Below are 15,801 nucleotides of genomic sequence, written 5' to 3' on the forward strand. Positions count from 1 at the left end.
TGAGCTCAGACTTCTCAGTGGAGGTGGGAAAGCAGACCCCCAGGGCTTGTGCAGGAAGAATGGGAAGTGGGAGCAGCTTGGCAGGGGATGGAGGGAAGCTCCTGGCTCCCAGCAGCCGGGGAGTGGGGTGGATTGGATTTGGTCCCTGCAGCCTCTGCTTACTGAAGGAGACCCTAACTCCTGGTGTTTATGAACATGTTTTTCCTGCAGGAACTTATGAGCAAGGGAAAGGCAGTGGCAGCCCTAAACCCTTTTCCAGGGAGCTGCAGGAGAGAATGGCTGGTCTCCATCCCAGGGCAGACGTGGGGCATGCAGGCACAGATGCCTTGGCCCATCCGCGTTATGACACAGCGCTGCCTCCTGCCCAGCCCCAGGCCTGGAGATGCTTCTCAGGAGATGGTATGGTGCTGCAAACCCACTGCCAATGTCACAGGGTGTCCCTGTGAGAGCTGGAGCCACCAGTGTAGGGGACAGCTGGGGACATCATGGGATCCCCAGATCCTGTTTGGGGCAGGCTGGCATCTCTGGGAGGTGAAAAAGAGAGAGGTGCTGCAGAGATGTTGTGTGATGGGGTCACCACTCTTTCTCTGAGCTTAACCTTGGGGTGCGGGCCCTGTTGTGGGCACAACGAGCATTCACACTGCTCATGTTTGCAAAAATATGAGTCTGCAGGTTATTTGCAGAGTTGCCAGTCTGCCCACTTGCTCACCTGTCCCCCCTCTTGTCCCCTATATGCCACTCCTGGGTTTGCTGGCAGCAATTGCCCAGGTGTTGCCATCTGGGAATGGTGTGCTCCAGTAATAAGTACCCAGCATCCCCCATGCAGCAAACACAAAACCCATGCCTTGGCCTCCAAAGCCTGCAGATCTTAGACCAATAAATGTAAATTTGTTTTCCACTTACAGCCCAGCTTTTGAACCTTTGGAGTTGGTGTTTTCTCAGCTATTCAAAGGTTGGGTTTGGTGGGTAAAAACTAAACATCCTACAACCACTTTGCCCCAAACCTTGCCTTCCAAACCTGGTGCTCCCCATCAAACACCCCGATGCTAGGGCCCGTCATCCTTCAGGAGGGAGTTTTCCAGGAGGCGTGTGATGATGGTTCAGATTGTGCCAAGCCTCCCCTGCCTCACTGAGGCAGTTGCACGGCTGCAGCCCTCACTTGGAGCCCTCCCAGGTTCTCTGACCTGCTGGTGAACAACCCACCAGTAGCACCATAGCAGCCTCTATTCCCTTCCTGTGTCCTTTGTGGTCTCCTACCCACCAGCTTCTTTCAAGAGGTGTCCCACTGTCCTTCTGCAGTCACTTGTGCCCAGGACTGCAGGAAGCCTTCGTCCAACCTGTTACTTTTCTGCCCAGGCTTGCTGCTGTGCACTGGGATGTGGGTGACCCTCAGCTCACCTTTCATTAGCTCTAGCAAAGCCTTGGCTTAAAACTAATTATAAACAAGAAAAATAATGAGACAGTGTATTGTGTTTGACACTGGAGCAGACCAGATGGCTCTCAGCCGGCAGTGTGATGGAGTGACAGCCTAATGGGATGCCTGAACTGATGTCATGGGACCACCAGCTCACGTCCTGCCCAGGCAAGCTCATGGGAGGGTGAGCGGATTCCTGAACATCACAGCAGAAACCTGCCATGAGATACCTAGAGGAGATCCTTATTTTCCCACCCACCCAGCAAGAACCTTTCCAACTGCCTGCCTGTCTGTCTGTCTGTCCCCCATCTCCCTCCATCACTATCTTGTGGGTCGGGATAAAGACGGGGAGGTCACTTGGTAATTACTGCCATGGGCAGAACAGACTTGACCTGGGGAATTTAATTTATTGTCGATTAATATAATATAAATATTTGAGTACAGATTTGGGTTTTGGAAACAAACAAAAAAGTCCCAAGAGTTTTCACACTTGGGGAAAGCATCTCTCCTCCCCTTTGCCAGGCTCAGCATTGTTCCCAGCACCTCTCCTCCTGCACGTTACATGCAGTCCCCTTGGTGAAGCAACAGGCAAGTGGCAGGAATAGAATAGAATAATTGAGTTTGGAAAAAGACCTCAAGGATCATCAAATCCACACATCAACCCAACACCACCTAACCGACTGAACCATGTCCCGAAGCACCACATCTACACGTTTCTTGACCCCCTCCAGGGCTGGTGACTCCCCCACTTCCCTGGGCAGCCTGTTCCAATGCCTGAGCACTCTTTCAGTGAAGAATTTTTTTCTAATATCCAGCCTAAACCTCCCTTGATGCAACTTGAGGCTGTTTCCTCTTGTCCTGTCGCTTGTTACTTTAGGCCAACACATGGTCAGGTCATAGCGATTTCCTTTCTGCTGCTCCTTCCTTCTTGCTCTTCTCCTGTACTCCACTGTGACTGCTCAGCACTCATATCTTACTTTGGGAGTGTTCCTCCTCTGTCATAGGCTCATCACAGGCTGCAGTCTCTTTGGGGGTGTACGTGCTCCACCATGGGTCCTCCATGGGCAGCAGTCCATTTGAGGGGTGCCTGTTACACCAGGGAACACCACTTCACCCTCCTCTTCTGAACTGCTACGTCGACCACGGGAGCAGTGTTGACCCCCGTGAGCCACATGTTGCTGAGAAGCAAGGTGTCCAGCACTGGCCTTGGACACCACCCTAGAAGGATAGGATAGCTCAGGCTGGAGAGGACCTCAGCAAATCTCTAGTCCAGGCGTCTGCTCAAAGAAGGGTCAGCCCTGGGGTCAGACCAGGTTACTCAGGGCTTTGTCCCATCAGGTCTTGAAAAACCTCCAGGTATGAAGTCTGGATGACCCACTCCACTGCTTGACTGTTCTAATGGTTCTCCTTCTGCCACACAGGCAAGCAACCACTAAAGCCCTGAACCCTCAGTCCCTCTTCAATTTCAATTGCAAACTGAGAGGATCCGAAACATTTGAGGAATACCATTTTTGGCAATTTGCCTGCTCTGCACTGGCATCTGCCTTTCTGACATTTATCTGCTGATCCACAGCATGCACAGACACCCAGCACAATGCCCTATCACTCACCAGGTCGTATTCTTTGGGGGTTTCCAGGACCAAAGCTTTGCATCCAGGCTTGGGAAATGATGAAATTTTTCAGGTTGGTTTTGTTTTTTGGTTTGTTTTTGGTTTTTTTTTGTGTGTGGGTTTTGGTTTTTTTTTTTTTTTTGGGGGGGGGGTGTTTTTTGTTTGGTTGGTTGTGTTTTTTTTTTTTTCCTTCCAGCTCTGCATTTGTTCTCCTCACTGCTCTGGTTCAAGGCTGCCCCTTCATGCTGCTGCTTGGACTCAAGAACTTGCTCACAGCAGAGCTTCCTGCTTCTGCACACCACCAGCAGAGGTGCAACAAGGCCGCTGACTGAACTGAGATCACTGGGATGACTTCCCCAGGCTACACAGACCACTGCAGAGCAGGGCTGCACCAGAGATCCTCAGAAACCTCGACAGTTCAGAGCCTGGACATCTGTGACCATAGCCAGTCTCCTGGACTTCCTCACAACCTGTGGCCATGGTATGACCCCAGGGGGTGGGAAAAGGACGTGAAGTGAGAGGAGACAAGCTACCTTCACCACTGACATTTGTTTCTTTTTAGTTGTGGGACTGCTCCATGAGGAAGAGCTGGCTCAGAGGGATGTTTGTGAAAGCCCACTGCCACCACTTGGTGTCATTGGTGTCCCAGGCTTAGTGAAGTGTTCCCTGTCGTGCCGGTTCACACAGGACTGGCTCTTCCGCTACGCTCTCCGCAAAGACATCAGGCCCCAGGTTGGTGTGCTCCTTCCTCTGAGGTTTCTTGAGATCTCTCTCTTCCATAAGAAACCAACAAACCAGGCAATGAGGAAGGGAGAGAAAGAGGCAGAAAGAAAATCAAGGTTGCCATCAAGCAGCAGAACAATCTTGGTCTGCTAAACACCTTGGGATCCCCCGTGCTTCTCCAGGGAAAGCTCTTCTTAGCTGGATATGGACACCAAAAGCCGACCTGACCAAGGCACACCCAACCAGTACAGAGACGGAGGCAGGCTGAGGAAATGAGTGTCCAGAGTTTAGCACCCCTCTTGTTTTGAAAATGATTTCCAGGGCACACTGCTGGCTCATGTTCAGCTGGCTGTCGACCAGCACCCTCAGGTCCCTCTCCATCGAGCAGCTTTCCAGCCACTCTCCCCCGAGCCTGTAGCGTTGCCGGGGGTTGTTGTGACCAAAGTGCAGGACCCGGCACCTGGCTTTATTGAACCTCATACAATTGGCCTCAGCCCATTGGTCCAGCCTCTGCAACGGTAAGAAGGCCACCTATGGTAAGAAGGCCACCAGATTCTTATAAATGCCAGTGGGAGGACCTCTGAAAGTCTCTAGTTCAACCTCTCACTCACAGCAGGAGTGTCACCAACTGCTATCCCAAGGTGATACTTGGTGGGACAGGACCACTGGGTGGGAAGAGCCTGCACCCCAACCCACAAACTCTTGTGACAGCCAAAGCTGGTAGAGAACATGCACAGGAGACCTGGCAAACCTCATATCTGCCTTGGATGTCTTCCACCGCAATGTTCGTCCTCCTGCTCCAAGATCTGCAAGCTCATCCCCAGCAGGAGGTGGTCCAAGTCCACGGGGAGGGACTCTGAGTTTATAAGAGGTCCTTGGAGAGCTCTGGGACAGTCTTGCAAGATCAAAAGTGGTTGGAAGGCGGTTCCACAAGCCCTACAAAAATCTGCTCTAATTCCAGCTGGATTGAATTATTTGTTGCACATAAGGTAAGGCAACCCCACCTCTGCTTGCAGACTACCTTGACTCTATGAATTACTTTTTTTTTTATATTAAGCAAGCAGTTGGTTGTAATTTATCTTACAATATCTCTGCCCACACACTGCGGAGCAGCCCTTGGGTCTTTCCACTGCTTTTCAGGCAGATGCATGATTTCTTAGTGCACCATGTTTTACTGGCACTTTTGCCTGGGTGGAAGAAACAGATATTCAAATGATCTTCTACCTGCAGTCGGGATATGGGGTGCAGAGTGCTTGTGTGTGCTCAGACACAATGCTACCCCCGCCTTAGCCTGCAATTTCAAGGATGGCAGGGAGACCCTAGATTCAAGAGCTCCATGGAAAAAATGTCATCTCTTGAATTAATATCCCTTTAATCTAACAACGGGGATTACAAGATAAAGCTTTTGTCTAAGCTGCAGCCTGGCACAAAAGTGACAATTACCATGCAGTGCATCATTAGCAAGCCCCAACAAAGCCTGGAAATGCTCAGGTTGCTGATAGTTACATCAGATTGGCAGGAATGACTGTTGTCTGCGGGGACAGGGTTCCCCAAGCTGGGGTGTAAAATCCCTGATGAGATGTGTCCTCAAGGCTAATGCACTTCCCGACACTCATGCTGGGGCTCCCACACTTCATCTCCTTGTCCCTCTGCTCCAGCAGCTGTTACAGAGCTGTGACACTGGTATCGGGGCAGCCTGGAAGGGGCAACTGGGGTCTGTGAAACGGGAGAGAAAGGCTGGACCTGCAGCCTCTCACCCAGGCTGGGCAATCGCAGCAAGGGGCACAACGCTTGGGAAGGAACAGGAACCAGCCCTACCCCCGTATCGGGGTGTCCCCTTCCCCGTCATGGGCACTGGTCTCGGTGCCCATGGGCTCAAACATGGGGTCTCTGGGCGGGATGGAGATATTCAGGATGGCAAAGGGGCAGCTGGGTTTCTGTTCCCTGGGTCTCTGAGAGCACGTGGAAACCCACAACAGCACTGGCAGGAGCTGAAAGCCTGTTGGGGGCTGAGAGCAAAGATGATCAAGCAGCGCCAAGTAATATTCTCTTCCTGGCACGTGCCTGAAGGTCCAAGCTGTGCGAGACTTGTTCCTCTCCTACGTGATGGCTCTTGGAAGGAGCAGAGGGCTGAACACTCAACACAATTTCTGGATGAGGATTTCCTCAAAGTGTGTCTGAAGCCTCTCTTCTTTCAGTTCCCACTAGGATGATGGGTGACTCCTGCTGAGTCCTGCCTCCATCTCCTGGCAGCCTTCTCGATGGACCCTGAGCTGTCTCCATCATCAGATATGTGTGTGTGTGTGTGTATATATATGTATATATATATGTAATCTTGCAAACCAAACCACGGCCACAGCTCTGAACTTCTCTGCTCAGCTAGGTGGAAACTGGCCAGAGGTGGTCCTGTCCTTCAAGCTGCTCCATCATGGGTCATTCAGCTGTTGCAAAGAATCCCTGGTAAGGAGCCACATCCCAATGTTGGGATAGGACACTGGACAGGTTCCACCCCAGCGGAGCCCCAGCCTGACCCCAGCTGCACATCCTCCACACTGGGGACAGGACAGAGGGGCGATGGGGCACTCCTCCAAATGGGGCAAGGTGAGACCTGTTCACACACACGTCTGTCCCCCTGGCACTGATGTGTGTATGGGGTCTGTCTAAGATGAAGTCAGTATCCCCCCAGCACCCTCCCAGTGCTGAGTGCTGCACTGGCAGCCAGCAGGGTGTTTATAACACAGCTTGGGAGGGGCGGAGCCGGGACGGCTGACCCAGATTGGCTGTTCCAGACATCAGCTCAGCTATAAAAGCCAAGGGCAGGGAGGAGGAGGGGGGTGTTCATTGCTCTGTTTGTCTCCAGGAGCAGCAGCTACACACACTGAAGCTCTGCTTTCCCAGGAAGTGGCTGGACATTGCTTACTGAGGGGAAGTAGAGAATAACATCTTTGTTTTCCTTTTGTTTCTGTGCATGGCCTTGGCCTTTGCTTTAATCAAGCTGCTTTTATTTTGACCCAGGAGTTTTTCATCTTATTCTCCCCCTTTATTTTGCTGAAGGGGGAGTGATAGAGGGGCCTGGTGGGCACCTGGCATCCAGCCAAGGTTAACCCACCACAATGGGTCAAGCAGAAATCCTCTGAGCAAAGGGTGGCTTCTCAGACTCCTGCTCTATTCCCCAAACCACCTCCCTGCCCAGGCATGTCCCCGCCTTGGTTCCCAGCACCATGAGAGATGGTGGCTGATCCAACACTACGTGGCTGCTTGAGCAAGAGGTGACGGGTGCTGCTTCCCTCATCCCCACCTCCCTCCAGTGGCCTGGACTGGGTGACTCATCCCTAATCGCCCCATCCATCACTGCCAAGTGAGCAAAGCAGCAGCTGCCCAATGAAAGAGGGCTGCCTAAGCGAGGGCAGGGTGCTGACAGTGGGAGCAGCACCCTGAGCATGAGGCTGCAAGCTCCTGGCAAGCAAGAACAAGTCCCCAGACCTATTCCCTGGAAACCACCTGCAGAAATACCCAGAAAATTAAAAAGAGAGGGAAAAAACCCCAACCCCCATTATCATCAAGGCCTCAGGCTTTCTGTAGGACCTCTTTGTGGATGAAGAATGCTGGGTGAGGGGTAAATCCAGCAGTTTTCCCATGCTTGCCAGCCCACGACCCCATCAGCACCCCAGGGAAGTGGAGCATCCCGCCACCACTGTCACACCCCATTTCCATCACTGCAGGAGACAGATGAGGGAACCAGGGCAGCCCTGTGAGCTCCCCCAGCGTCCCTGCACGCAAACGCTGTGTTGCTGGGCACTTCCTTTAGAGAAGGAGGGAAACTTCCTCCCATGTGTTTTCATTTTTGGCAATAGGGCATCTCCCCAAAAGACAAGTTTGTGATGCTCGTTTGAACAGCACAAAACGTACAGTGCCTCAGCCTCTTCCCCAGGCAAACCCCATGCATTGGTTTGGCCAAGCCAGTGCAGAGCCCATCCCCTTGCTGCCTCTCCCAGCTCCAGGGAGTGCAATGAGCGATGGTCTAACCCCTGGCCAGGCCACTTCTCATCCTGCCCACCAGCTCACATGGCTGCATCTTCCTTGCACCTTAATTAATCTCAGCCTGCCAATTGCCAGGCACTTCCTCAGTTATCCCTCTCCCACACTGGACAGAGAGATATTTCCACCTTTCCAAGTGGTCCAAAGTCCCACATGTGTCCACGCGATCGTCCCCGAGGATCTGCGCCATTTGCTGTAAAGTCCACATCTCCCTCCGCTTTGCAGATGCTGCCAGAGCTGAAGCTGACGCCACATCCCCGGCATTGCCTGCACTGATGTACACCTCTGCATCACAGCCCTGCACACACACATTTACCAGCCTTGCCTCCCTTTTTTTGTTTTAACAACCCCCAGGAAGGGATTCAGTGTTCCGACTGGGTAGCACCACTCTGGGACTTGAGGGGAAATGGCAAAGTCTTTGCCCAAAAATGCCTTTATTTTCTGCTGGGCATGAATTAAAACTTGTTTTTCCCTCCCTCTGCCAAGGGGGTGGGAAGCATAGCTTTGCAGGGCACCCAGTCAGGCCATTCGCTGGGATGCAGAAAGAAGTAACCAGGGGATGGCAGCAATTGTGCCAGCTTCAGAGGGAAGCCCTGGAGATGGGTCAGAAGAGTGTTTCTGCCATGCTGGGACCTCCTGGCATCAATGCAACCTGCTTCAGACAAACAAAATGCCAAAGAATGAGAGTAAACCCCAAAGCTTGAATTTCCATGTTCTCCACACCATGGCCAGGTTAGAAACCTGAGCATCTTCTGCGTAACGGGGCTGGGAGCCCCTCTAGATCTGTGCCTCTCTGCTGGTCCCCCTCACGAGCCACTGTGTCACTTCGCCCAGTGACCGACAGGTCATCCGGGACCTTCCCAGGGAACCTCCCCAGGGGGAAGGAGTCAGGAGGAGGGTCAACAAGGAGTCCGTGTGGCCACAGCCCATGCTAGATGACCTCAGGCGGGGTGCTTCACTGGGCAGGGCAGGCGAGGGCTTTGAAGCCCTCTGCTGCTCTCCTCAGCAGGCTCCTGGGCAGCCTGGAAGCCCCAGGGTCTTTGTGCCATAAAGAACAGCTGTACTTTTCACTGCTCTGCAGAAAAAGTCAAGGAAAAGAAGGCAAAGCCCCCCAGGACCGCTCATCTCTGCAACCTTCACGGCACCGTGCCAGCCCGTAGGTCCCCTGCCTGCCCTGGGGCTCTGCAGCAGGGCTGGCGGGGGCCGATCAGCTGTGGGTAAGGCTGCACCATCCAGCCACCTCTGGAGGCGGGCACCATAAAAAGCGCTGGGAGAAATACAACGCTGACACATTGGGCTGGCTTCTTGCCCGCAGCCCGGGGAAGCAGCGTGGGAAGGGAGGCAGCATCCTGGAGCACGCCGCAGCTCTGCCCAGCAGCCAGCCCTCGGGATCAGCCGCGGAGGAGGTAGGCTCAGCGTGGGAAAGGGGCACGGGTGTTTCTGCAGCCACTGCTGGGACTGTGCCCTCTCTGGGCTGCTGAGCAGCCCTTTCCTACCAGGAAAGCGCCTTGGCCAAGTGCCGTGGCAAAAACCACAGCCGGCTCCCTGAGTGGCATCCCTCTGCCTGCCACAGCACGCGTTGCCTCCTGCCAGCTCCTGGGACAGAGGGTTGGCAGGTGGTGACTGGTGCCCTGCTGCCAGTGATAGGCAATTTCTCTGTCCCCTCTGCGTTATTCCTGTTTTCTTGTATGGCAACAAGTTGCCTCCGTCCAGGGCTCAGCAATAAGCAGCCCGACGGGGCACAGCCCGTGTTTGTGCAGCGATGCACTGAGTGCCCTGAGCACAACACCTGCAAGCAGGAGCTGGGATGTTTGATAAAGAGCTGAACCAGGGAGGGTGGGAGCACAGGCAAGAGACCAGGGGTCAAGAACAGGGAGAGGAGGGGAGTGAGAGGCCCCGCAATATGTGCATGTCTTGCTGTTGCGTCTTGGGGACAATCTGAGCATTGCAGTGGATGCCCTGGTGAGTCCAAACCTGCTTTGCTCTGGAGGTACCATGGGGAGATGGAGGGCTCCCATGGGACACGCCTGAGCGTACACCCGGATACAGGATTGCAACGTGCATGGGCACTGGGGATGCGCACGCAGACGTGCCCGGGACAAGCAGCACGCTGGCAAGTGGGCAGGTGATGGCTCTGTGGAGAAAGCTGGGTTGGGGTGGAAGTGTGGAGGTGATCATCTCCCCGATGTCTCTCTGGGTGCTGATTTCCAGCCATCCCCAGCAGCAGAATGACACTGTGGAACGGCTCCTTTCCCTTCTACCCCGGTGCCAACACGTACTTCCCCTTCGACACCACCTGTGCCGTCATCGTCTCCGTCTTCCTCTCCCTGTTGGCCACTTCCATCATCATCCTGCCGGGAATCCGGGGCAGGGGGGTAAGTGGAGAGGCTGGGGGAGCTCAGCCCTATGATCCCTGCCTAGTGCATCCCCCTTCTCCTTCCCAGCATCAAAAACAGACTTGGGGAGCAAACACGCCCACGGGTTTGTGACCAGGGCTGGGGGATCTGTAGCAAGTCATGGGGCTGGGCTCCAGCCCAACCCAGCATGTACCCCCATGAGGAGACACCAAACTCCACCATCCCAAATTTACAAGGTGGCCAGATCTGATTTTGGCTGTGTTTCACTGTGAGCAAGCCTGAGTGATTTCACAGGAGTGGAAAAACAGGGCGAGGCTCAAAGACATTGCTCCACCTTCCCCAAAACCCCAATAAAAGAAGGAGGTGTGCACCACGCATGCCCCAGTGGCCAACTGACCCCGCTGCAAGCCCACTGCTCTCATGCTGCACACTCGTTGCGTGCTTGGCTTTGAAGTGGGGCTGGCCGAGAGGCTTCTCCCACCCAGGGGATGCACTGCGATCCCCCGGCTGCTGTTTTGTCTCCAGCTGTGACCAGCTGCCAACATGACCATACACAAGAGACCTGGATAAGGGTGGAAATCCCAGCTCAGAACTATTAAAGGGAGTGTCTCCATCCTCCATCCCAGGAGGGGGTCATCACGGCTTTCCCAAATGGGCTCTTTTCACCCAGATCTCCCTGCTGCCTCCCCCACCCCACGACAGGGATGCCCCAACCACGTGTGCCCCCCCCATGCCACCCACCTGCAGAGCCCATGGGGTGGCTCCCCAGGGGAGGGACAGGCCCATTTCTTACTGTTTGGCATTTCTAAATGGCGTGCTTGGTGCTGAGGTCCCCATGGCAAAATCTGACTGAGACTTGTCCCCCACTTCTGCTCACCCCTCGCAGCGACTCTTCTGGTTCCTGCGGGTGGTGCTGGGCCTCTTCGTGGGAGCAGTGGTCATCAGTGAGTACCGGGGTCCTGGGAGGGGTGCTCAAGGGTGCCCAAGACACAGGGGATGGAGGAGCAAGGCAAGGGAGGGTGAAAAAAGCAGACAAGTGTCAAGCCCAGTGTGCAGAATGAGTTTTTGGGGAAGATCGACCCCCATCTGTGTCTGGGACCTGGCTCCAGCACGTGGTGGGAGGTGCAAGTACCCATCTATCACCTCTCCAAAGGCTGGTGGTTGCATGTGCAGACCACCTCCAGGGCAGTCACTGAAAGCTCACTGCCAACTGCCAGGGGACCCAGACAAATGGGCAGGTGCTTAGATGAGGACAGTACCTGGGCAGTGCCCACACATCAGCCCCATCACCTCTAGGGCTAGGAACTGCGCTGGGTCTGGGGAGAAACTAACCCAAGTGGGGTTCTCGGGGTCATGGTTCAGGGCTGATGTTGGGGAAGGACATACAAGGTTTCTGCTCCCTGGGGCCTTGGGTGGGGTAGATGATGCTCTGACCATGGCGACCATAATGGCAGGTGCTCCCAGCAGTAAATGTCTTACTACCAGACCATGACTAACCTTTGAAGTCTTCACAGCCGTACAGTTCTCCAGGGATTGGGAGACCGGCTGGGCGACAGCAAACACCTCCTACAAGTCCTTCAGCCATGCCGTGGTGAACGCAGACATTGGGCTGCACATTGGCCTGAGGGGCGTGAATGTCACACTGGTGGGTGAGTGCCTATCACAACCAGAGGGGACTGGGTGCAAGTTTGGCATCCATGCACCTGGGTATTGGGGCTGTGGGCCCTCGAGCCCCCACACCACAAAGGCTTGGAGCTGCCTCCAAGGTTGAGAAAAGTCCTCAGTCTTCATCACCTGGCAGGAAACCCAGTGAATCAGGTCAACGAGACCATAAACTACAACGAGCACTTTGCCTGGAGCTTCAGTGCAGACTATGACCACAGCTATGCTGAAGGCCTGGAGAAGGGGCTGCCCAGCCCCATCCTCTATGTGGCGGAGAAGTTCACCATGCAGAGCCCCTGTGGCGTGCACAGGCAGTACCGCATCTCCGGACACTACGCATCCCTCACACTGTGGTAAGTTAGAGACAGAGGTCAGCCCTTTCCCTGCTCAGTGGGGAGGTGGAAAGAACCAGATAGAGCAGAGGGAGTTTGATGGAACCACCGTCTTCCCTACGGCTATGCCAAAGCCTTGGCTGATCTCTGGCACCTGCCCTTCTGCAGAACCGGGGATTCTCATGCTTCCCAGCCTGCCCATCTCCCCAGAGTCCTCTTCTGCGTCCTCTGCCATGATGTGCAAAATTGCAATTGGAGAAAAGTTATTCTTCATTTAAAGGAAGTGGGGCTTATGGTGCAAGATGTGAGCAAGATGCAGAGCCCTGATAAGATCAGCCCAAGAGGGCATGAGACCTGATGGTGGGGAGCAGGAAGGTCTGACAAGAGGGTGCTCAGAGGCTGTCTCGTGGTGTAAAGCTGAGAGTCCTTGTGTGAATTGTGATTATGGGGTCTCAGAACATCTCCATGTGTCTCAGTGGGAAATGCACTGCACGGAAAAGTGCGTCTTGCAATTCCCCCTGTGGACATAGGCTCCAGGTCTCTGCCCACATTTCCTTTTATTTTCAGGAAAAATAACTACCCCTTCCCAAACCTTTCTGTTATTGAGAATGTGTATTTCATGGCAGGGATGTTGATGTAAGCTTATTTTTCGTTATTATTCTTGGAATCAGAACAATTTGTTAGGCTCACCTCCCCAGTGAGTTAAACCCAAACCCCATGCACAGGGCAGGGCTGGCAGCTGGGTTCACTCCAGGTGCTGAATCAGATGTGGGCACAGCTTGCTGTGCGGTTCTCCAAACAAAGGTCTCCATTGTTGCCGTTCTCCCTTTGAACAGGTGGGAACTGCCTGGAGGCACCCAGTTATGGAGGATCTCATGAGTCAGAGAAAGAGTTAATTCAGAGGGACCTCCAGAGGTCCAGAGGGACCCTCTCCACCACTGTGGGACCTGTCCCACAGCTCCACCATTCATGCAGTTACAGAACTGTTTGGGTTGGAAGGGACCTTCCTAGATCTGCCTGTCCAGCCCGCCTGCTCAAGCAAGGCCAGCTAGAGCAGGTTGACCAGGGCTGTGTCCCTCCCTTGAGGTGTGGAGAGGAGATCCTGAGAACAGGCTCCAAGGATAACGCTTTCTGCTCGGTTTTGTGGTCCTTTGACAGGATGGCCTTTTGCACATGGCTCATTTCCATCCTATTGTTCTCCATGCCCATACTGCTATATGGTGGCTACATGCTCCTGCTCACCGCCGCGTTGATGCTCTTTTCACTGCTCTTCTTCTTCACTGCGAGGAACACTCCGAAGTGTCCCATCCAGTTTGGGCCAGCTTCCCTGAAAACAGACTATGGTGGATCCTTTTGGCTGACATTAGCGACAGGTGAGTGCTCAGCTTGCTCCCGGGGCTTTTGTTCTCCATCTCTGCAGTGATGATGCTCAGTGATGACCCAGCAGTGCCTCATCCCTTCTGTTTCCATGGTTGGTCACAGAAAATTATTTTTTTTAAAATGACATGCAGGAATTTAGGACAGCATCATCGAGACTTGGGGGAAAAGAGCTGAGCAGCCAGGAGATCTGAACGGACAAAGTTATCTGTGGGGAGGTGTGCCCAGACGAGTTCCATGAAAGTCATGAATCGTGGAGCCAGGGAAAGACCTGGCCTGGAAGGATGCTCAGGGGTGTCTCTCCCAGCCCTTGCCCAAAGCAGGGCTAAGCTCAAAGCCACACCAGCCTTGTTCAGTCTGGTGTTGGATGTCCCCAACCCTAGAGATCCTCTTTGCCGTTCAGGATCTGCCCCACAGCTGGCCCACTCATGGGCAGGAATTATTTCCTTTTATCAAACCAGAATTTCCCATGTCGTAACTGGGCACCTCTGAGAAGAGACTGTCTCTTTTCCAGTAGCAGAAGACGGTAATTCTGTCCTCCTGGAGACTCCTCTTTTTCAGGCTAAACAAGCCCAGCTCCAGCCTTTCCCCATATGCAGTGGGCTCAGCCCCAACTCTTGGCAATCTGCCCCAGTTCATTGACTTCTCTTACGTACTGGGGAGCCCAAACTGATGGCAGAATCCAGATGTGGAGAGGGAAATAACACTTTCCCTTCACCTCCTGGGTGATGCCATGTGCCATTGGGCTCCAACCCCAGATCCAGGTGTGGATGGGGCTGGGGCACAGCGGGCAGGAGGTGCTAACGTGTCCCCACACTGTGCTTTGCAGGGCTTCTGTGCCTGCTGCTGGGGCTGGGCGTCATCATCCTGAACTCCGTGCAGCCGGAGAAACTGCAGCTTGTCTTTAACCTGGACAAGGGAAAGGGAGACGAAGAGGAGGGGTGGGACAAGTCCTACCTGCCAGCTGAGTCCAGCTCCTCTGCACAAGATGTGCTGATGGTCCCCTTGGGCGAGCTTTGCGAGGTGACAGCCACCCAGCTGTAAGGGGGAGGCAGGGCAAATCCCGAGGACACCCCTCCTGAATTCATGCTCCAGTCCAACTCCACCAAGAACCCAGGTGGGAAAAGACACAAAAAGAGGCAGGTGACAAGAATATCCAAGTCTGGAAAGGTGTCTTAAATATGACGGTTTTCCCTTGGTTTTGGGTTTTTTTTTGTTTGTTTGTTTTTGGGGGGTTTTTTTGTTTGTTTTGTTTTAATGCTGTTGTTTTACTCACCAGCAGCTGGAAGAGCTTTTGGGGTGAGGAGAATCCATGCCCCATCCCTGGTTGTCCAGTTACAGGAACTGGGCTACTGCCCTTCACCTTAGTCCACCCCCAACAAACCCTGAGACTCCTCCCTAAGATACAGAGACTAAACCAGAACAAGCTGGAGAGAAACCAAATAACTGCAGATGCATAGCTATGAACCAAAGGAGAAGCAGAGCCCCTGCAACAGCAACCCCACCCTGTAGGCCCCCGAGAAGTCCCCTCTGCCCAGGGATGCTCTTCCCATCAGTGGTCAGGAAGAGCAAGTGGAGCTGTGCTCACCCGGGTGTCCTGTATCCAGCATCTCCTCTTGGTCTGGGGTGAAGAGACAGTTGGCAAGGAGGCCCACAATTTAGTAGGATGCTGGAGGTACCAGACCTTGGAGGTCTCCTGGATTTCAGACCCATCCTGACATCCCACAGCTCAAGTTTGATGTAAATCTGAGATGTGCTGGGCTGGACACTGGGCTGGAAATGGCACAGTCAGAGAGTTGGCTGGTTGGCTCCAGCTTCTTACACCCCAAACCACAGTCACCAGCCTGTGAGCAGCCTGTGAGTTATCACAGCCCTCTGAAGGGAAGGCAAAATGTTGCGGTGGGAGGGAAGGAGAGGAGGAGACAGGAATGGAGGTGCTACAGTGCCCTGGAGAGTGGCTGTAATCAATTAGCAAGAGGTGAGCATCACACCCAGTCTGGGTAGCTTGTATTCCTCCTGTTCAGCCGTAGAAATACTCGTGTCGTGGGGTGCACGATGGTGAAACCCTGCACACCCGAAGTGAATGCAGCCGCCCACTCTTGGCTGCTGACAACTAGCAGGTACCTTGCCCATGCAGGGAGAGAGAGGAGGGAGCACATTGCAGATTTGCATCCCTTTAACTCTGCAGGTTTTGCAACATTTTTTTTTTTTTCTGTTTTGTGCTCACTTATTTTCCCCTCTGTCTCAATAAAATAAGTTGGACCTGGTCTTTCTCTTGTCTGTTGATA

At 53.8% G+C, this 15,801-nt stretch overlaps 1 protein-coding gene across 1 annotated transcript; it reads left to right on the plus strand.

Annotated features, from left to right (window-relative positions):
* Nucleotides 1-10,013: 10,013 nt before the first annotated feature.
* On the plus strand, nt 10,014-14,557 carry LOC104458957 (dual oxidase maturation factor 1-like). Its single transcript, XM_010083864.1, has 6 exons — nt 10,014-10,160; nt 11,029-11,086; nt 11,657-11,791; nt 11,944-12,157; nt 13,295-13,509; nt 14,343-14,557. The coding sequence occupies exons 1-6, from the start codon at nt 10,014-10,016 to the stop codon at nt 14,555-14,557; spliced, it is 984 nt and encodes a 327-aa protein (XP_010082166.1).
* The last annotated feature ends 1,244 nt before the right edge of the window (nt 14,558-15,801 follow it).

The sequence above is a fragment of the Pterocles gutturalis genome, unplaced genomic scaffold (assembly GCF_000699245.1).
Source record: "Pterocles gutturalis isolate BGI_N339 unplaced genomic scaffold, ASM69924v1 scaffold13640, whole genome shotgun sequence".
NCBI classification, from domain to species: Eukaryota; Metazoa; Chordata; class Aves; order Pterocliformes; family Pteroclidae; genus Pterocles; species Pterocles gutturalis.